Source organism: Canis lupus, chromosome 9 (assembly GCF_003254725.2).
Source record: "Canis lupus dingo isolate Sandy chromosome 9, ASM325472v2, whole genome shotgun sequence".
NCBI lineage: Eukaryota > Metazoa > Chordata > Mammalia > Carnivora > Canidae > Canis > Canis lupus.
This window is the reverse complement of record NC_064251.1, coordinates 38,192,697-38,215,080: the sequence shown is the minus strand read 5'-3', so window position 1 is coordinate 38,215,080 and position 22,384 is coordinate 38,192,697. Positions and strand designations below refer to the sequence as shown.

Below are 22,384 nucleotides of genomic sequence, written 5' to 3'. Positions count from 1 at the left end.
TTTTGCATGTCACCTCTAGCCACTGGTGATTCTCTTCAGTTGACTATTGAACACAGCAGGATAGATTCTTCTTGGGCTGGCAAGAAGTCCATTGGGACTGGGCTGGCAATGGCAGCGTTAGTTTCCTGCCACTCAGGTTTTCTGCCACTTGGATTTTCATGGTGGGTGTTTCTCTGGTATTTTTCAGGATCTTTGATGAAGTGATGGGCTGCTTCTGTGATTCTCCACCGCAAAGCCCTACATTCCCTGAGGCAGGTCACACATCTCTATACGATGAAGACAAGGTATAGTGTCTCCTTTGAGAAACTGCTTTGTTATTTAGACACAGGATTTGTAGTGTATGCTCTCTCTCTGACTTTGGAACATTATAGAGAAAAACTCATCTTTTTATCCTACTTTATATTATTTAGTTTTATAAGCCTCATCAAAATATTTTTGGGAGCAGATGGAATATAAATTCTAACCTAAAAAAACTGTATTAATCTTGGAATCCATAGTGAGAATACCAAATGGGCTCAGCTACACCCATTGCAGCTGCCTCTGAGTCTCTGAATGTTGTGTTTGTTTGTTTTTTAAGATTCTATTTATTTGATATAGAGAGAGCAGAGAGCACAAGCAGGGGAAGCAGTAGAAGGAGAGGGAGAAGCAAGCGTTCTGCTGAGCAGGGAACCCAATGACCCTGGGGTTGCGACCTGATATAAAGGCAGATGCTTAACCAACTGAGCCACCCAGATGACCCTGAATGTTGTTTTAAAGACTTGAGCTGTGGTTGCTGTAATTCTTAGTGATGGCTTGTACATTTGCAGAATGCTATTATAATATTCAGGGAATTGTGAACTTTAGATAGCGGGAAAAAATAGGCCTTTTGTTTAAAACTTTTCTTTTTCTTTTCTTTTCTTTTTTTTTAAAAGATTTTATTTATTCACGATAGACAGAGAGGCAGAGACACACAGGCAGAGGGAGAAGCAGGCTCTATGCAGGGAGCTAAAACTTTTCTTCTATTAAATACCTTCTTTTCATTTCTCAGTAACAGATGATTCTGTTTTTTCCCTATGAGGTTATTTCCCATGGTTTGATATTCCATCGTATGGTAAATGGTTAGGAAATATATTATGTGGGGATATGTTCAGGTGGCTTCTTTCACTCATTTTGCTTCCCATTCCGTGAGGAAATGTGGCAAATGTTTTCATTCCCATTTTATTGGTGAAATACTTGAGGATACAGTGGTCTTGTAGTTCATGTCAAGTAAAGATTTGAAGCCACCTCTAGCTAATGCCTTTACTGCCTTATCTGTGAAAAGTTAGGTGTTTTACTTAATTTAATCTCTTATGGATGCTGGGCAGTGGTTTCAATTTAGTGTAAATATACTAGTGGTGAACCAGAATATCCTGTGGGGTGTATCTCTTTTTCAGGTATTCTACCAAGTACTGTAACTTCTCTCTGCCTCTGTATTAGCCAGCCTCCTAAATTTGTTTGTCATATGTTCTTGAGTTACAGGTCCCCAGGGATGAACCAATTCACATTCTGAATGTGGCTATCAAGACTGACTGTGATATTGAGGATGACAGACTGGCAGCTATGTTCAGAGAGTTTACCCAACAAAATGTAAGTCCTCTGTTGGGTGGAAACAGGTAGTATAGCCTATCCACCTTTTCATTAGTTGCTGCTTATAAGGCCGATAATGGCTATGTGCTTTATGTAATTGTGCCTGTACATAATGAATGTCTTATATCAGGAAATATAGACCTCAAATACTCAAAATGTTTTAAGGAAAGTAAGTTGTGTTCCTAAATCTTTCCCAGAGTTCTGTCTTGAACTTCCATTCACCTGCTGAGTATTAGCTTTTGGTGACTTTACTCCACATGTCTAGACCCAGATTCCCCCAAGTTTCCTTCTATGTCCTTCCCCTGGTGCCCCACTCCCTTGAAAATATCATTTATACTTCCATCCTCCTTTCCATTTTTGTGTTCTTTGGATATCTTGTGTTGACATCAAATGTCATAGTTTAAACCTAAATTTCCATCTTTTTCCTTCACTTCTATATGACTCCCCTCACAAATAACCAAATCTCTCCCCCAAAACAAATAACCAAACCCTTTACCCTTGGTCATTCAGCAACCATTGACTTCTTCCTTTCCTGGCAGTTCCATTAATCTGCCTCTCTTCCTACAATCTATACTTGTTTATTTCTATTTGGTCAGTCACCAGTGTCTGTGAGGTTTTTCTTTGCAGTGTCTATTTCTTTTTCTTAGTTTTTAATTCTGGACTGCAGTCTTTCTAGTGTAAACTCTTGCTTCTCATGCGAGGCACAGCAACAGGTTTACTTGTGATCCACCTATATTCCCCTTGCTCTCCCCTCAACCCCCAGGTTTTGTTCTGCTCACCTCCACAAAGTTAAATGTCCAAAATGCCCCCTCACCAAATTATTCTGCTCAGCAATGGTTCTCTCAGCTTCAAGATATGTCTGTAACTTGATATTTAATATTATCCCTTTTTTAAAAAAAAGATTTTATTTATTTATTCATGAGAGACAGAGAGAGAGAGAGAGGCAGAGGGAGAAGCAGGCTCCATGCCGAGAGCCCAATGCGGGACTCAGTCCCGGATCTCCAGGATCATACCCTGGGCTGAAGGCAGGCGCTAAACTGCTGAGCCACCCAGGGATTCCCTAATATTATCCCATTAACAAAGGCTCACAGTCCAGCCTTTGCTGCTCCTAAGTCTTTGTCTCATTTTCCTTTGTTTATTTCATCTCTTCTGTGGACTTACCTGGAAGGTTTTCTACATACTCACTCATCCTAACTTCTATCCAATTTCTCTCTCTCTCTCTCTCTTTTCCTTCCTCCCTTCTTCCTTCCTCTTTCCTCCTGCTTGTTTTAAGAGCTCTCTCAAATTTTATCTCTTTCATGAGGACTTCTTTGAGTAGACCTCAGTAAAATGTATTTTTCTTCCTTGCATTTTTGATTGGTCAGCATACATTTTTAGCAGTGATAACACTATTTATAAAGAACTCCTATGTAAATTCATTTATACTTATCACAATCCCATGGGACTGGATTAATCAGGAATTACTCTGTTGTACACATGGGGAAAAGTTCAAGTTCAGCTAGATTAAGGCCCCTTGCTCACCCATAGTAGATGATATAACAAAAACTGGAATTTAAGGCTTGTAATGCCAGCCCTAGGGGGCATAAACCTAGGTGCTTTAGTAAATAATTGGGGCCGCATTCTTGGCCCTGAAGATGCTTATAGTATAGTTGGAAGGAATGGGTAGGCATGCTCAAATAATAATCTGCAGTTCTATTTTATCGTGACATGATAGAAGCCAAAGCACCTCTTTTCAGCTGCCCTTAATGACAGGACCCAAGTGTTTTCTTTGAGTGGAAAACACCTAGCTCATAGTGCTTGTTATGAAGAAAGCACGCAGTAGATGTTTTTAAATTTTTTATTTTTTTTTAATTTTTATTTATTTATGATAGTCAGAGAGAGAGAGAGAGAGAGAGAGAGGCAGAGAGCATAGGCAGAGGGAGAAGCAGGCTCCATGCACCGGGAGCCCAACGTGGGATTCGATCCTGGGTGTCCAGGATCGCGCCCTGAGCCAAAGGCAGGCGCTAAACCGCTGCGCCACCCAGGGATCCCAAAAATTTTATTTCACAGTATAAATAATTAGTGCGATAAGCATTCACATTATGCTAATGGTAGGTTTTCAGGAAAAGATGGTCACTTTGTGCTTTACGTGAGTCTTCACATTTAATCTATTATACTCTCACATCACATAAACTGACTGTGAGATCATAGTGGCCAACATGAGGAAAAGGTACTTCCAAAGAAGTGAAGGTATGGAACATGTCTGAGAATTTTTCTTTAAAAGAGAAATTTACCTTTCTTCTTGCCTTGAACTAGTGACCGCCTAAAATTAACCTGAGACCAGCGACCAAGGTAACCTCAGTTGGAAGAGACCTAGTGTTGTGTGTGGCTGCTGACTTGCTGCTTGATGAAATAATCTATGACCATTTCTTCTCAAGTTTTGAGGCGCTAATTGTCTATATTTGATTTTTCTGACCTCAACTTTAGCCTTTTTATTACCTTCAGATCCAAGTCTTCTATATCATCACACATAGATTTAAAGAAGCAGTTTCTTTATTTTCACTACATGTATTTGTAACATTAACTGGCAATAGGAAATTGCCTTTTTCTTTACTGAACTTATAAACTGAGGCACAGAGAAATCCAGCATCTTTGCCTGTGACTTTTTGGAAGGCTAAGGGTACACTGTGCTGACATTCTAAGCCTAGAGAAGCCATTAACTGCATCAGGTACTGTGCTTATCTAGGAATATTTGGCATTTTCACCTCCTTGTTTTGAAAACAAGACAAAACAAAACATGAAAAGGAAGGAAAAGCAATTAAAAAAAAACTTAAAGTCAAAACTAGTTTTGTTTTTCATTTCGTGATCATGCTTCTAGCAGTTTAGAAAAAGTTTTTTTTTTTAAGCACACATTAAACTATCAAATAGGTTGATCCAAATTGTCCAAATAATCTTCTAGTCCCAGCATGTCTTTTTTTCTCTCATAGAAATTAGGATCATATATTTGTAAATGACTTGTGGAGGAGATTGAAGCAGTCAGTGTAAATGGAGTTTCTCCAGGTGCTGACGCCTAATCGCTGGGTAATAGCTGTGGACTTGCTGTGAGACCCGCATTATTACAATGTAATCAGAATCCTGTTGCTCTGCTGTTATTGTCAGCCACTTGTGGAATTTTAAAAGCAATAACAATTTTGATTTTAAATCATGGCATTATTAAAGTTATTTTCTTCCCTTGCCAGAACACAGCTATTGATGCTTGTCTTTGAAGGACTTGCCTGTAGTGGAATTCTTTGTCAGTGTTGGGGGAAAAAAACATTTCTGTTTCTTGGCATGCTGAAAGACTGATAACCACCGCAACCCCCACTCCACTCTGTTCTTTTAAAATAGTTTTTTCTTATTGAGTATCAATACTTGGTTATTTACACTAATGGTTATGATTCAGTACAGATCATTTTTAAATGTTATTAAGCCAAAATTTATTCATGTTTGGCCTAGGGATTTATTACTCGAAAATTAATTTTTCCAGTTATCTTTTGTTTATGCTGTTAATTTTATTGCTAAGCAGGGCCATAGTAGAAATGGAGAAGTAGGAGGAAAATGGCTGGGGAATGTTCTTGTTTGTAGGGAGAAGCTAATTTGGATTTAAAAAATGTATAGTATCATGAAACTTAAGAATTGACTTATGAACCTAGCTCTTGGTTCAAGTTATAACAAGGAATGTGATCAAACTAAAGTGAATGTAGGTTGTGAAAGCATACATATTTTTTTCTATCTGTGTTCGTATATTCTCTCAGGCAATTCAAATGGTGGAATTGCCTTTCTGTTTGTTGCTACGTAGCCTTTGCTATTACTCTTTGTTAGGAACGTTTAAAAGCATGTCTCTTACTTAATTTATTAACCTGCTTCTTTGTCTCTACTTCCGAGATAAGTGAGCAGTATAGTATAGAGGAAGGCTTAGATCCGAAGGCCCAAGACTCCTGTCAGGGTCTGTCTTGAAACTGATGGTTTCTGTTGACTTGTGATATACTGCTTGCCTGTACCAAGTGGAGATGTAAATAACCACTAAGTTTAAAAGCCTGTTAAACATTGCTTTTACCAATTTTTAAAGAGAATCTTTTTTAAAAATGCTTTCAAGTAAATTGGAGGGGTGGGGAATGTTTTAGAAGAACTGAAAAAAAGATCAGGACTTACTATGTTGAATTCTAGGAATGCAGTATCCGATGATAGGTAATATCTGTAAATAACAGTGTAGGACTTGAATTTTTGGTTTTATGGAAATTTCTTCTTTTCCCTCTATCTGATGACATTTAGCTTCTATATCAGTATTGTATTTCACAGTTGTATACAGGCCAGCCATTGTGATTTTTTTTTATATATATATATAAGCAGAAGTTGTGTCCACCTTGAGAGAATTTAGGTGACCTTATGTGATCCTTCTCCACAAAGTTCTCCTTCAGTTTTGTCCAGATCAATCTATGAAACCTATTCCATCGGAGCCAGGTTGAGTCTTATTTGCAAGTTGAAGGTACTCAAGCAAGATGTAGATATCTAGAATGGGTGCTTGCCTTAGTCAGAGCTTTAGGAAGACCAAATGGGGCAAAATTTAGGATGAATGGAGATCTCACCTATCTTCTGTTTTACATGTTTATTCATAGAAAGCTACCCTGGTTGAGCATGGGATACGGCGCCTTACTTTCCTGGTTGCACAAAAGGTACTGGCATGTGAATGATACCTCTCCATTGTGTCTTACATTGCTCCTAGAACTTTAAAAAATAAAATATGAAATTATAATCATATTCTTATAGAATCTGTGCAGATGAAGAACTTTTTCTATAAATTTAATCAAGAAAAAAGCCCATTAATTTAATTGATTGCCTTTTACTTAATTCGTTTTAAATTTTATTACTGATTGCCAGCTTCTGTTTTTCCTTCTTTTTTGTCCTTCATTTAAAAGGATTTCAGGAAACAGGTCAACTATGAGGTGGATCAGAGATTTCATGTAAGTAAAAGGAATCACAATGAAAAATTACTTATTGTTTTATCTGTTTGCCACTGATTATTTAAATATATAGAATATATGTGAGTTATTTGAAAAGGCTGAATTGATAATTGTTTCTTCTTCTTTTAGAAAGTGTTAGAATCCACTTTTATAAGTGTTCAAGGTGGTGGTGGTATTCTTTAACCCTGTAATGAAATCTCAGTATCACTCTGAGAAGTAGTTATGAATGCATTTATCCAAATGACTAAGGATGAAGCAGGAACTAACTAGTAATTTCTTCTGTGTACATAGTGAATATAGGGACTCAGTAATTAAGAACTGCTGGTTGATGGTCACCTGGGTGGTGTAGTTGATTGAGTATCCGACTTGGTTTGGGCACAGGTGATGATCTCAGAGTCATGAGATGATCGAGGCCCCTGTCAAGCTCCGCATTCAGCACAGAGTCTGTCTGGGTTTCTGTCTCCCTCTGTCCCTCCCCTCTGTGCTTGCACACTCTCTCCCCCGCCCCAAATAAGTAATTCTTTAAAAAAAAAAAAAAAAAGCACACACAGAAAACTGCCAGATTGTACTTTGGGGTCTTGGCTTCTACCAAAGTTGGATTCAAATTCTATTATGGAGAATTCTCAATTCTGAAAAATCATTTATTATTAAAATATTTTAACAGAACCCAAGTTGATGTTTCTGTTTTATGTTAATTCTAGGAACAGGAAATAAGTAAAATTAAGCTTTAAGTTGCTTGTTCTCCCATTTAAGTGAACTAACTGTTAATATTTATGAGATTAAAATTAAGCTTTAAGTTGGTTGTTCTCCCATTTAAGTGAATTAACTGTTAATATTTATGAAAAGAGAACTAAGTTAATAGCCTGACATCTAAACTATGGTATATTCATGATCATACCTACTAGGAGGGTAGCCATAAGGTCAAAAATCCAGTTTGCAATCTGTCATTTTCTTTTTCTTTTTTAAGATTTTATTTATTTATGTGAGAGAAAGCACAGAGGGAGAGAGAAAAGCAGACTCCCACTGAGCAGAAAGCCCCATTGGGGGCTCAATTCCAGGACCTGAAAATCATGACCTGAGCCAAAGGCAGACGCTTAACCAACTAAGCCACTCAGGTGTCCCAGGATATCATTTTCTAAAATGACTGATTATAATCAACATATTTCTTTAAAAATTGATCTTAATGTAAGTAAGATTCCAGAAGATATTAGTTTGGAAGTCTTAATTTTCCTGATAAGAATTTTGTTTTGTTTTGCTTTGCTTTAACAATTAAGATAATTAAGTTAGTTTTCAAATACTGCTCATTCGCAATAATGAAGGTGGCATTTGGGATTTTGGAAAGGACTTTCTAAATTCAAGGACCTATGTGTGATTGCTTTTATCCCTCTTTGTTTCACATTTTGTTTTCCTTCTCACAGTTGACCTTGTTGGTCTAGTCTATAGAGAAACAAGACAGACTACCCTGCAAACTAAAGAGCTAAGGTTTTCTGAAATGTTTTAGGAAATGTGGACTACACAACTCCCCTGTGTTATTGATGTCAGGAAATCTAGCGGAGTGCAGATATACATCAATCAATAACTTTATTTTTATTTATTTTTTTAAAAATTTTTTTATAAATTTATTTTTTATTGGTGTTCAATTTGCCAACATAGAGAATAATACCCAGTGCTCATCCCGTCAAGTGCCCACTGCAGTGCCCGTCACACAGTCTCCCCCACCCCCCTTCCACCTCACCTCCCCTTCCACCACCCCTAGTTTGTTTCCCAGAGTTAGGAGTCTTTCATGTTCTGTCTCCCTTTCTGATATTTCCCACTCATTTTTTCTCCTTCAGTCAATAACTTTAGATAGGAATCTGGAAGCAGTGAAGTATAAGGAGCTTAAAGAGAACCCTGGAGCTTTAGGAGGAAAAATCAGGAGCTTAGAATATGAAGTTGATACTTGGAATAGAATATGGGAGCCCATGAATAAATAGTATGGCTGGTAAATGCTGATCAGAACTAAGGTAGATATGCCTGAGCCCAGACCTGGGTCTGGGAAGAGTATTGGGCTAGGTTCTTAAGTCTTAATGTGATATTTCATTTCTCACTAACTGTGGAGTAATATTCTGGGAAATAATAGTGAAATTATAAAATTATTTTCCTTTTCCCTAATAGTTCAGATTGAGTCTTCATGTCTATAGCAGAGTAACTGGTTTCCTATAATAAGTATTCTGTGATAAATTAAAACCCTTCACTAAAACTTTTTTTTTCACTAAAACTTTTAAAGAGCCAAAGCAGTTAAATCTCATGGGTGTTATTTTTCTTTCATACATTCTTACTTTCGAATATATGTCATGTCCTAGCATGTATCTATAGCCTTAAAGCATTCTTTTTTTCTTTTTCTTTGCTATCCAATAGGTTAAATAGGGACATGCATAGGCAAAATCTGCTAGGAAATGAGCCCAGCAGCTGAGCTTCCCCAGAATCATTGTCCGGTTCCTATTTATAATGGCATCGAATGGGAAATCAGTTAAATTACCAAGTGATCTGTCATTAATGTAGGATAGGTTGCTTTAGGACAGAGAGAACATTTAAGGTTTAGGTGTGGACTGGAGTTTTTCCAAAGAATTGAATGGCAGAGGAGTTGGGGTGTTTTTATGTTAGGCTCCTTAGAAATGATTATTGGTTATGTAGGGGGTAAGGGCAACTATTACTGAGCTCCATTCAGGATCTACAATAGCCAGCAAGCCTTGGCAGGAGTTGTACAAATCCAGGGCTCACTCACATGGTACTGCTGTGAGTTCCTCTGCTGGTGGTAGCTTGCCATTCATGAAGGATGCTTAGCCTCTGTCATGTCATCTGATGTGTGCTTGCCCCATAGTTAGTGTAGTGTGAAAAAGAGGAAGCTTTCTGGGAGTGTTAGAGATGAATCCCTTGATCTCTCTGGCTTCTTGGTAATCCACTGTGATGTATGCAGCCTGCCCTGTTCTACACGGTGAAATCCCTATATTATTGAATAGAGGAGAGACTGAGCATATGAGGGGGCAAGGAGAGGAGGAAGGTTACCAAGTCTGTTCAAGAACAACATTGGCTGGTATGGAATGAGGCTGCTGTGCTGTTCATGGTCCTCTGGCTGCTTCCAAACCAAAACCAGGCACATGAGGTCCAGACAAGAAAGATTCCTAGAGAGTGTCTGTATTGTTAGGTGCTTATTCAGATGCCAGTGAAGGCTGTAAGCATTTCTAAAACTTCCTCGTCTCTAATTACCACAGTCCCCAGAGAGCTGAGCACTGGAATGTCTGCTGCTGCCTTAGTCTCTTAAGAGACTCTCTTAAAATACGGAGCCTGTTCTTTTGCACTGGCTGGTGGTATTCACCAGGAGTAAGGAGGCTTGGTCTCTAGGCTGTTTCCATGGCCATCTAATTAAATCAGGTGCCCCAGACAGGACTTGAATAACTGCTTAACATTGATATTTAAACAAAGTTTGAGGAGAAACAAACCCATCCTTGTAAATATCTCCTTCATATGAAAAAAAAATTGAAGCTTTGAAAGCAAAAGAACAAGTTTTTCGAGTTTCTGCATCTGAATAAGCTCTCCAGTCTTATGTAGTACTTAAGTCTCTTTGTAAGTATTACTCACATTTCAGATCTAGAATTCCAGAAAGTACAGCAGAAGATGCTGTTTGATTGGGATGTAAGTATCATGCTTTTTGAAGCTTTCCATGTTTTTTTCAGTGAAGTTTTGTTAAAGATACTAAAATGCGAATTTTCAGGATTTCTTCTGATCCTTTGCAACCTAAACAAAAGCATTAGGTCCAAGCACGGTGACAGGATTCTAAAATCAGTTTTGCATCTAAGTTTCCTTTTGCTTCTTGCTTGTAAGATTTTATGAGATCTTAAAATTTTTGCTATAAATCACCTGGGAGATAGTTGTTGTTTTACCAGTTTTATAGGAGCGATTCCCACTTTAAAATGTTTTGGATTATTTGCGCTTGAAGGAAGAACCCACTATCAAAAATAGTTATCATGGTTAGTAGTTCATTTCTTTAAATAAAATTGGTATGTCAGTTATATCTCAGTAAAGCTGGAAAAAATTGGTAGTTTTGTTTGCTAGTGGATCAACTCTTAGTTTTTCAAAAGGTTTGGTTTGGGTTTTGTTTTAATTACAGTCTATATAATTAGTTCTCAGCATGTTGAGGTAAAAGAGAATTGCACCAGCAAGTTTCCAATTTCTTCATCTCATTAGGTTTTTAACACGATTATTAGTATCATAATCAGCTATGATGTTTTCTGTTGCAGGTTTTCACATTCTCTGATTTGCAGGGTGTCTTGATTGGCTAATTTAGGCAAATTATTTTGATTGTCTTGATGATGGTTGGCTGATTAGAACACAGCAGGGGTATAATTTCTTCCTGAGAAATGTTGCATTCTTTTGGTTTTTGGTACCAGAACACTAAGAGGGTTTTTCTTTGTGTACATTCAATTATGATATTTGCCCATAACACTGGTAGAATGCCTGGAAAGCAATTACATTAGTGATAGAATAAGCATGAACGCTGTTAGTGGAAAAATTGCAAGTCTCAGGATGAGGTAGGGTGAAGGAGTTTCCTACAACTGTAGGACCAGACTTCTGTGTTTCTTCTCTGTATGTCCTGTGTTTCTGTGATTGTTTTAAGCACAGAAAGAGGTGACTTGCTACAAAAGTCTTCAGAACTTATATAGCTTTCCAAGAATCGCTCAGTAATCCTGGTTTTCTCATCCTACAGAACTTCTGGTCATCTCTTGTTCTGAATGCTTCACATTCAGGAGGACCTCACCATGGAACAAAAAAATTTGCTCAAAACTTAAAAAAAAAAAAGTTTGCTTATATCATAAGACTTTTCCTTAAACTTAATGAAAGCAGTCATTTGATTTTGGTCATCTTTGCCCATCTCTGCCAAGAATTAGTCAGTCTCTTTCATTATTTGTCAAAGCTAATTCCATTCAGATTGTTTGCTTCCCATGTCTTTCAGTTACTACAAATTTTCTTAATTGGCTGAGTGGTAAAGACAGCATTTTTTTTTGGTTATTATTGTAATGTTTTTGAAGAAAAAACATGGTTTTGATTTTGTGTATTTTCACACTTGAATAAATGGTATACTGCATAAATATTTTAATTAATAGTTCTGGCAGAATAAGCTGTTTGCTTAAAAGACTTTATCACTTTCTTTGACACTTCTTTCAGAAAATTTCATGGAAGGATTTTATTACCTTTCCTTTTTGACCTGTGTTGCTTTTTTAGCTAATGCTCTGAAAGCCATACCTCTCAAGAATAAACCAAAACTAGGCTATATAAAGCCATGAGCATGAAATCTAACTGACAACTCGCTGAACATCTTCCTGCTTAACCTTGAAGTCATCCTCAAGTTCTTCACTATGATTCAGGGGAATTATTTAGAACAAAACATCATCAGTAAAAGATCAGTGCTGTATAAAACCCACTTTCAGAGGGCTTTTAAAGACCCAAGCTAGACAGGGGATTTCCTGGGCTTGCTAAACAAGCTCCAAGAAGCCTGTTAAATGCAGTTTTACAGTTAAAATGCCAAGGAAATGTAAAAAGATTTATTAACTGTGTAAGCTTTAGTTAAGGAATGAAGTGTAAATACCTGTGGAAAGTATTCAAGAAGTTCTCAGGAAATTCAAGAACAAGTTTTCAGCATGAATTTTGCTTTATTTGTTTTTTTTTCCTTTAAAGCCTTAATTTCTGTTTTTTTACCTCATCAAAGAGAAGCCATCTAAATAGGGAATTTGGGTTATGATAAGAGTAGAAAGGTAGTGCCCTACATTTGACAGAGAGTGGTAGAAATGAAAAGGTGTGGGCTCTGGCATCAGAAAGACTCACGTTCACGTTCTGGTTCTATTATCCTGGGCGTATCACTTGGCCCCAGATATGCCCAGGATATCCTCAGCTGTAAAATGGGTCATCATATGTTTCTATGAAGTTGTTCAGAGCATTTGATGGGACAGCACATGAGAGAATCTGCCACCTAGAAGGCTTTCAGTTTATGTTTCCTTCATGCTTCCTAAAGCTCATTGAAGGATATTTAGGCAGCTAGCTAGTCCTGGTCTCTCTGCCTTGTACCAATAAGTGTTTGATTATATTGCACTCATAATGAAGAAGATACCTAATGAAACCTCCTATAGAGGCAAATAGTAATGACTTGATTCCAACACTGCCAGTGGAGCCTCCCATCCGAGAAACAGAGGTATTTGGTGTTAATAAGTTAAATTTCAGAAACTAATGGACTCTGCTAATTGAATTCATCTTTGTTAATTAATAAGGTTCTAGGAAATTGGTTGCTTTGTTTTATAATGCCCTGCAAAAGAGCAGTAAGACCTAATGACTTCAAGTTCACTAGTTCCATCCCATTCTCTCCCTATACATAGAGTGGTGGTGACCAAAGTAACATCTTACACTTTGTCTTGAAATGTTATTGTTTAAACTCTTGGAATTATTGACTTGAGAGTGAATGTGGAAAAAACATGGATTGGGGATCCTGTGCTATCTGGCTAGTTTACATTTTAAGAGTTTCTTAAGGAGAAACTTGGGAAATCAGTCCAGTAACTACTGTTGCAATGCTGCAGCATAAGGGTGTATTGGTTTTGTTTGCCAGGTTGAGCCAAAAGCAACACCTAGGAAGTTGTTTTTTTTTTTTTTTTTTTTCACTTGAGAGATGAAAAAATACTAATTTTTCTCCCTAGGAGAGGGTGCTGTTGAAGTTAGGGTTAAATAGTGTGGTGATTTCAAATTTGGAAGTGGAGTCAAAGTGGTAGTTAACCCCGAGGATCATTCATATTCCCTAAGCTAAGCTTAGGTAAGGAGCATGTTTTCTAGGAACTGCCTTCTACATGTGTGACTGTTTCTATACTCACTATATGTTTATCCCCAAAGAGCCATATCTATGAAAGACTGACACATTTCCCCGTTCTTTAATACAGAGAGAATTTCCTAAATTTTTCACCTTCCGAGCAAGGGATAAGGTAAGTACTGATTGTGTCCCACTCTTTTTTTTTTTTTTTAAATCTTCATTTTTTTCTTTAAAACCCAAGAGTAGCTTATCTTTGCCAGGTACCCTCTTTCAGTTCTTCTTTCTCTACCTAAACTTGTGCCTTTTTTGTTTTTTTTGTTTGTTTGTTTGTTTTTGCCTTATATGTGTCTTGAAACTAAAGAAGATTCCTTTCTGAAAGAATTTGGTTTCAGAAACCAGGAAATGTGTTTAGCTGTAATGGCTTTTACAATCCTCCCTATGCTTTAGGATGGCCCTAATGATCTGATATTAAAGAACTACTATACTTAGTAGTAGTATTCCTGTCATCCACAGATATTTACACCTAAGTCTTGTTGATGTGCATTTGCTTTTCAATTTTAAAATACAGAATTTCAGACCATGTTGGTTACTTCCTGTTACCAGCTTTGCCTTTCCCTCTTCATTCACTCAATTAACATGTACTCCAAAGAAACAATTTTATTTCAGCAAAATATGCAATAAATGTAAATACAGCTTTAAAAAAGATAATAATTCTATATCTGTGGAGATATAGAATATTCCAAAGTGAAATATTTTTATTTAAAAAAAATTATATGATGTTAACATGTTGAGTATTTTACTATGTCATTTGAATTGTGCCAGAAATAAGAGTATAAAACCAGGCCCTGCCTGTAAACATTTTAGTTGGATAAACCCAAAACACTGGTATGTGAAATAGATATTAATATGAAGCAGTGTGTAGTTAATTATCAAAAATGAATTGTATAGACAGTAATGCAGTGGGAGTTCTGAGGGAATTGGTGTTTTTGTTTGCTTGTTTTTAATGGAGAGCATCTCCACTTGTAAAAACATAAATGATGAAAGCTTGGGAAATAAATAGGTATGTTAGTCCATAATCTTATGTAAGCTCTAGCATTATCCTTGTATGTAGCTCATTTTTGTTGATTATTTGCACATCATCACTTATATTTCTATTTTTAAGCATCTCTTTTACATATAAGTTCATAATACAATTTTATAACTACTTCTCATTCTCTACTTTTGTGCTTAGTTTGAGGAGGATCGTATCTATCGTCACCTGGAACCTGCCCTCGCTTTCCAGTTAGAGCTGAACCGGATGAGAAATTTTGACCTTACTGCCATTCCATGTGCTAATCATAAAATGCATCTGTATCTTGGGGCAGCCAAGGTGGAGGTGGGCACAGAAGTGACAGACTACAGGTTCTTTGTTCGTGCAATCATCAGACATTCTGATCTGGTCACCAAGGTGGGTACTATACTTTGGTGGGAAGTTATCCCTGAGGGAAGGGACAGAGAAACAGACACTGCTCAAAATCAGGTTTTCATTTTTTGAATCAGTGCTCTTATTTTCATTCATTCTGTTCTCTAGTAACCAACAGAAGTCCAAGAGTCCTTTCTCTCACTGAAATAAATATTCCAGGGGCACCTGGTGGCTCAGTCAGTTAAGCGTCTGCCTTCAGTTGAGGTCATGATCCCAGAGTCCTGGAATTGAGCCCTGAGTCAGGCTCCCTGCTCAGCAGGGAGTCTGCTTCTCCCTCTCTCTCTGTTCCTTCTCTTTCTCAGTTGCTCACTTTTTCTTTCAAATAAATAAATAAATAAGTAAAATTTCTAAAAATAAATAATACTCCATATTGTAAAGAGCTTTAAAAAAATTTTTTTTTCTTGGTGGTGGAAGCATGAAAGCACTCACTTGGGAAAAGGAAAAGCATCTTAACAGAAAAATCACAGGGAGTGTTAGGTGACAATAGAAGACAAAGAGAAAAGTTAGAGATGGCCTTATAAGCCCATCTAGAGGTAGGGTAGTTTCTGTGTATAGCAAGGCACTTCCTGGTGTGTTATCTACTGCATCCCACAGCTATACCCTTTCTATAACTTTTACTCCTAAACAGATTTACTTTCTAAATTGCTCTGTTTGCCATATGTGAAATGTAATCCTGTTGGAGATAATAGCTCCAGGGATGCCCATCATCTCCACCTATTGGAAGGAAATGGCTTGCTCTAGGAGGCAGGAGGAAGGCTGGGAGGTCTTTATTTGACCCTTGCCCCTGCCAGCTATTGTCATTGAGCTGACCCAAGGGAGAAAGCTAACATCAGCAGGTGCCTTACAATTCTTGACATATTACTATTAAAGTTATTATAATAGCCAGTTCTTCACTGACTCCTCTAAAACACACTAATGTTGATGATGATTTTCTTCTTACATAGGAAGCTTCTTTTGAATACCTACAAAATGAAGGGGAGAGGCTGCTTCTAGAAGCCATGGATGAGTTGGAAGTTGCTTTTAACAATACAAACGTTCGCACTGACTGTAACCACATCTTCCTCAACTTTGTGCCCACGGTCATCATGGACCCATCAAAGGTATTTCCTCTTTAGTGTCTCTTCCAGCATTACCACACAGAAGCAAAGAGATTCATCCATATTTATTTATTCTTACTTGGACCTGGAGACCGGTACTCTCAGCCAGCTAGTTGAGCCCTTGATGTTTGAAGTTTACAGAATGCTTGTGAGACACAGTTTCCAGGAGGGTGTCAGAAATATGATATAGCCATTGAGAGCAGACATCAAAACAAAGGCGGTATGATATTATCTTGTTGGTACAAAAACATAAAATTTCTTTCTGTTATTTCATCAGTACCTGCTCAATGATATTTGTAATCATAGTGGTCCTGTTTTTTATAATTCCCTAGAAGTTCTCATCCGGAAAAACTTGCTCTTCTTGGGCATTTGTGTAAAATTGCTGCTGCTTTGCTCTAAATGTCGCTAAGGAGACTATGCACCTTCCCAAAGTGTCTAACCTGTTTCTCTTCATTATTTTTCCACAGGGAGAGTATTTGTTTGATAAGGAATTTTCACATGTGTTATGTATGTTTTCTATCCTGAGGCTTTATTCTAAAAATGCATTCCATATAATTGAAGGAAGGAAAACAGGGTGCTTCTATACTTGACCTTTTATCCCAGGTATAATAAAGACAGGCTACTCTGTTTGTATTCCCTCTAACCTTTTTTATTTTTTAATATTTATTTTTTCATGAGAGACAGAGAGAAAGGTAGAGACACAGGCAGAGGGAGAAACAGGTTCCATGCTGGGAGCCCGATGTGGGACTTGATCCTGAGACTCTGGGATCATACCCTGAGCCAAAGGCAGATGCTCAACCACTGAGCCACCCAGGTGTCCCTCCCTCTAACCCTTCTCTGCCATGTTATTGTGGAATTTCCTGAGGAGAACCAGTATTCCCCTTTCCCAAGATCAGTTATAGGCATGGACTTTGGACTTTTGCTTTTTTGAACTTAATTTCTAAGACCTGAAAAATCATTTTCTACTTTTTTTCTTCAAGACTCCAAAACTACTGCTAGGTTTCTTTAGTCTGTCAGGAAAACCAAGGACAACTCACTGAGTATCAAGTCTCATCATCTAGTTTAATTAAAGTTTCCCCTAAGCATCCTGGGACTGATTAGTCTGGAAGACTGAAAACCTGGCCAGGACACAATATAACCGTGTATGTTTTTAGATTTGACATCATTTCTCTGAGTTTGTTTAATATCTGCCTGTCTGTTTCCATTCTAAATACTCATACACCCCCACTATGTCTTTCCAGTCTAGAGAGCTGTCAGTTTTCTGTATGTAGAGATTGTTGACTTTTATTCCTCTGAGAAAAAGATAGATAGATACCTCTTAGTTAACAAGCAAGTGTGGGACTACAGAAGTCAACTCCTTGAAATCCATCCTAATCCAAGATTCTGTGGTATGAAAATAGACTACAAGGGTCACACATACTTCTGAAGAACCATAAGAGAAGGGTGGTAGATACTTTTGATATTTTCTAAGTTGAGAACGCATTTTAGAAAGCTAATTCATTTAAGAAAACATTAAATTTTTATTTATTTATATTTACTTATTTATTTTAGGAAAGCAGTGATTTTAATCTTTTTTTTTTAATTTTTATTTATTTATGATAGTCACAGAGAGAGAGAGAGAGAGAGAGAGGCAGAGACAGGCAGAGGGAGAAGCAGGCTCCATGCACCGTGAGCCTGATGTGGGATTCGATCCCGTGTCTCCAGGATCGCACCCTGGGCCAAAGGCAGGCGCCAAACCGCTGCGCCACCCAGGGATCCCAGTGATTTTAATCTTGACCACACTCTGGGAAGGTTTTGTAAAAATGGGAACATTAAAGATACTAAAAATATCATTTCACAAGAAAGCTTTAAGGAATTAGATAATTTCTACATCTTATAAAAAAAAACATTAATTTTGAGTAGTTATGTCCTAGCTGCCTACTGCCATACTGAGAAAACAAAATTTCACTTTAGAATCTGAATAAGGAGAAATCCCATCTAAGGCTATCTGGTTAAAATAACTTGCTTAAACCAAAAACTAGGAGCACTAATCTGCCCTGGTATAAGCCTGAGAGAAGCTAAGGAACATCCACCCCATGTACTTAAATCCCAGTTGGACTTGGCAATGACCAAGCTTCAGAGCTCTGTTTAGAGAGAACATCCTAGCACTACCTACAGATTGCCTCTCTTTAATTTGTGCGATTTACCAAGAGGCATATATTATAAAGTTTAATAAAATTGTATAGGAAAAAGCTCATGGTGGTAATTGCTATGATGATTTAAGGTCCTGTAAGTGCAATGAAACATAGTTACCATGCATATAAATGCTTCTTAATAGCTATTTAACTAGAGATTTTATTCTTATTTGGGGCTTTCTCTTAAATCCCATGGCTTGTAATTTTAGATACTGCAGATCTTTGATATAGAATATGAATATAATTGGGAAAGGAATAGGGAGTCGCATAGATTTGGGTGTTGTGAGGCAGAGAATCCCACTCCAATGCCATGCTGGCATGAAATTGTCTCTGACTTGTCCTAAGCAAGAGTAGGGTGGGAGAGAAATTATCTTACTTTTTATAAGGAATACATGTAGCACATCTCCAGAAACCAACACCTTTTTCCATTCCATCTTTCCCAAAGATGAGCAGACCTGAAACAGGTTCTAGTTACAAGGTGTTTTAAGTTTTGTGCTTGGTGATGTGTCTGTGACAGATTGAGGAATCTGTGCGGAGCATGGTAATGCGCTATGGAAGTCGGCTGTGGAAATTACGTGTCCTCCAGGCAGAACTGAAAATCAACATTCGCCTGACACCAACTGGAAAAGCAATTCCCATCCGCCTCTTCCTGACAAACGAGTCTGGCTATTACTTGGACATCAGCTTGTATAAGGAAGTGACTGACTCCAGGACAGCACAGGTACAGTAGTCAAGCAGGCTCTTCAGCATTTTGATTTGGTCCTAAAGATGAGCTACTTGTCCTTGTTATGGAAGACCCAAACTCACAAGTCCCATTGAGTTATCCTCGATCAGCTTAAATGGTCACATGAATTTGAAAAACTTCATTTGCCTTGTAAGATGTGTCTGTGTTCTTAATTGCGAATGTTATGAAACCCTCAATATTTTGTGGCATGCTGATGAACCCTGAGAGATGCCAAGTGAACCTGACTCCAGAGGTAACTCTGCAATTTAGAGTTCTTTTTTGGAGGGCTCTTGAACTACCTGAACTATCTGATCTGGTCTTACCTGTACTCCTTCCTGTTTTCAGCTAGACAGTCTACTCATTGGCAAGTAAAGAAAAGAGAATTTTGAAGTATCACCAACTTTGATCTTAAAGAAGGAAAATTTCAGTGTAATTTGATAGGTTTAGCTATGTCAAGCAGTGACTGTCATATTTACCCCTATGTTATTGCATTTACACACATTATTTTTCCTTCAAAGAGCTCAGAGTATTATATGTCTATAAAAGAGCAAAGTAGTAAACTTGAATCCCCTTTTCAGGTAGAAAAATCAAGAATGTGAAAAGGGAAGATGAGTCATTCAGTAGATTGATTCTATCCTAACAGAGAATTCCTTTTAATCTGTATTACCACCTTCATTTCTAAATATTTATGCCATTTGCTGTGATACTGGATTTAGGTTCGTTTGCTATGGCTCACATATTCTTAAGAACCAGGATATTATTTTAGGTTTTTGGCCTCAAGTTGGGAAGTGCATTTCTTCTGGTTAAAAGATGACCTTGCTCCAGTATGTGTACTCAAAGGTTTTAGTTTCTTCTATGCATGGGGTACCAGAAAGAGATTATATGTCTCTTGTTTTTGTCTATGTCCTTTTAAATCCAGAAACAGAGGCAAGAGAAGACATTTTTGTGTATTTTAAACATGAATTATAAAAACCTGAGTTTGGATAGTTGTCAGAGTGACCTTTCATTTTGTGCTTTGATTCCCAGTTAGATGGCCAGAGAAATCTATCCAATGAGAAGTGACCAGTTAAAACAGAGAGAGTGAGTGAGCACAAGAGTACAAAGGGGTGAGCAAGGGAAAGAGTATATAATAATATTTGCTGCATTTGATGTTTTTCAGGACAACCTTAAAGACATTTTCAGTCAAAGCTTTCCAATGGGCAGGGATATTTTTAATTAACTTCTACAATGGCTTCAAGGCAGGTCTATTCTTGTGAAAAATAAGATGGCCACTTGAGATTTTAATGTTTTTGATAAATATGTTTGTTCTTCATAACACTTTTTTCCCCTTTCATTTATTAGAAAGCTCTTAGATTTCTCTCATTCTGGCTAGTGCTGACACAGGGGCATGAAAGGCTCAGATGCCTTCAGTCAGGATTTAGTACTATGCCTGGCACAAAATAAGCACTCAATAAGGATCTGAAAGAATGAATGAGTTACCTTTTGCCTAAGGGAAAAACCCTGTTACCTTGGGTCCTGCATATTTAGGAAGCCTGGAAGGAAGAGGTCTCCCTCAGGCTCTTCAGTTGAGAGAGTTCAGCAGCTACTGCTGAATGTAAACCCAGGAGCCCGCGAGAACCAGCAAAAGGAACAGACCTTCAACTCTGCTCTGGTGCTCTTAATGTCTCCGTGATGCTTACTGCCAATTTATTTTTTCCCTGTCTTTGTTCTAGTGAATCATTATGTAAATTTAAAATAATGGAGAACCCTGTGTATCAGTCATTCATTTATTCGTTGATGTAACATGATTGACCACCTAGAGTGTGTCAGGGACTTTGGATTCCAAGATAAAAAGTAATCTCTATTCTTGAGAAATTTACATCGAGGGGGGGAAGACAATGGATAATTAGTTTCTCTATAGTATGATTATTATTTGTGCTATCATAAAATAGGTACAAGGTTCTAATGGAACAGACTATATAGGATCAAAGTTTGTTTTCTGAGAGAAGCCCTTTTGATGGCCCCTGGTAAAAGGTGTATGATATATAAAATATATACATGTTTTCATGAATTTGTAAAAAATAAATTTTACAAAATTTTTAAAGACTTTATTTATTTGAGAGGGAGAGAGAATCTGAAGCTGACTCCACACTGAGCATAGAACCCATTGTGGGGGTCATTCCCACAACTGTGAGATCATGACCTGAGCCAAAACCAAGAGTCAGACACTTAACCTATTAAGCCACCCAGGCGCCCCTGGATGTACCAAAATTTTTATATTCATTCACCTATTGATGGACATTTGAAGTTTTATTTTCCAGTTTGGGTTATTATAAATAAAGCTACCATATGAACATTCATTTACAAGTTTTTATGTAAATATGTTTTCATTTCTCTTGGGTAAATTAATTACTGGGTAATAGTAAGTGTATGTTTAACTTTATAAGAAACTTCTAAACTGTTTGCCAAAGCAGTCATACCATTTTAAATTCCCAGAAGCAGTGAGACTATCTAGAGGGCTTTCTCCAATCTTTCTTAGTCCACATAGTTACATTGCTTAACTAATGACCAGCCTGCCTGCCTTCCACCATGGCAAAAGTGAGTTGTAAACTCTGTACCCACAACTCTTGTCTTTCCTAATAGACAAGAAATGTAGTCCCAAGAATCTGCTTTTTCTTGTTTTGATTCAGTTTATCTCCTCTGAGTCCAGTTTTCCCATTCTAACACCCAGACCTCATTTAACACTTTGAATCTTTTAAAACATTACCATTTCTACCTAAGACATTGCTAATTCTACCTCCTACCCAGTGACTTTCACCATTAATCATGTGGACTAGAAACTCCATTCTGTGGGGTTTTAAGCAGCCCAAGACAATTTTTGCCCAGTATAGGATTTGACGGGACAAAAGTCAGAACATACTTGTTCCTCTGATGTAGGGGGCTAAGGATTTACTTAGCTAAATGGTGTCCAGGGTTTGGAAAAGCACTTAATTCTGTTGTTAGGCCTATATATCAGATTCACAAATCTAATCCTTAGTGGTAGACCTAAGCTTATCTATTTCAGACCAGAATAGATAAGTGGGTATTCACACATACCCTTATTTCCCACATTTGTATTCACTGTGTTGGGAATCTATATTTTATGTATTCATGCATAAGGTGCCTAGTTTAGTGTCATACAGCCTCTGGGCACTCAATAAATATTAACTGAATTGAAGTAATGGCGTCCCTTATAAATATTCATAAGCAAATAAAACTCTCTATATGGAGTATGAGGTACTCTTCTAGAAATATTTGAGTTAAAGTGATTAAAAACTGGTGTGGTGATTTCATTATGTGACAGTATAGGTATTTTAGGACCTATTTACTAGTTGTAACATACTGGAGGAGATAAATATATGTATCTACAGTATATAAATATATATAATAACACATTGATTTTACTATGGGCTATGTCTTACGAGCTAACAAGAACTGATTAGCTAGATGGAAGGATGAAATCCACTTCTGGCAAAAATCTTTGAAGCCTTTGTGTGGC

The 22,384-nt window shown here is 37.4% G+C and overlaps 1 protein-coding gene across 18 annotated transcripts in view; it reads left to right on the top strand.

The window, feature by feature from the left end:
• The window catches only part of ACACA (acetyl-CoA carboxylase alpha), a 284,222-nt gene that overhangs the window by 165,184 nt on the left and 96,654 nt on the right, over positions 1–22,384 (top strand). For 17 of the 18 annotated variants that reach the window (XM_025439931.3, XM_049114191.1, XM_049114189.1 and 14 more), the window contains 8 exons: positions 188–284; positions 1,498–1,605; positions 6,240–6,296; positions 6,540–6,584; positions 13,541–13,582; positions 14,642–14,857; positions 15,817–15,972; positions 18,661–18,864. In XM_025439931.3, coding sequence (XP_025295716.1) covers positions 188–284; positions 1,498–1,605; positions 6,240–6,296; positions 6,540–6,584; positions 13,541–13,582; positions 14,642–14,857; positions 15,817–15,972; positions 18,661–18,864 — 925 coding nt within the window. The remainder of the gene's footprint in view (positions 1–187; positions 285–1,497; positions 1,606–6,239; positions 6,297–6,539; positions 6,585–13,540; positions 13,583–14,641; positions 14,858–15,816; positions 15,973–18,660; positions 18,865–22,384) is intronic. The other variant, XM_025439933.3, reaches the window with a different exon arrangement.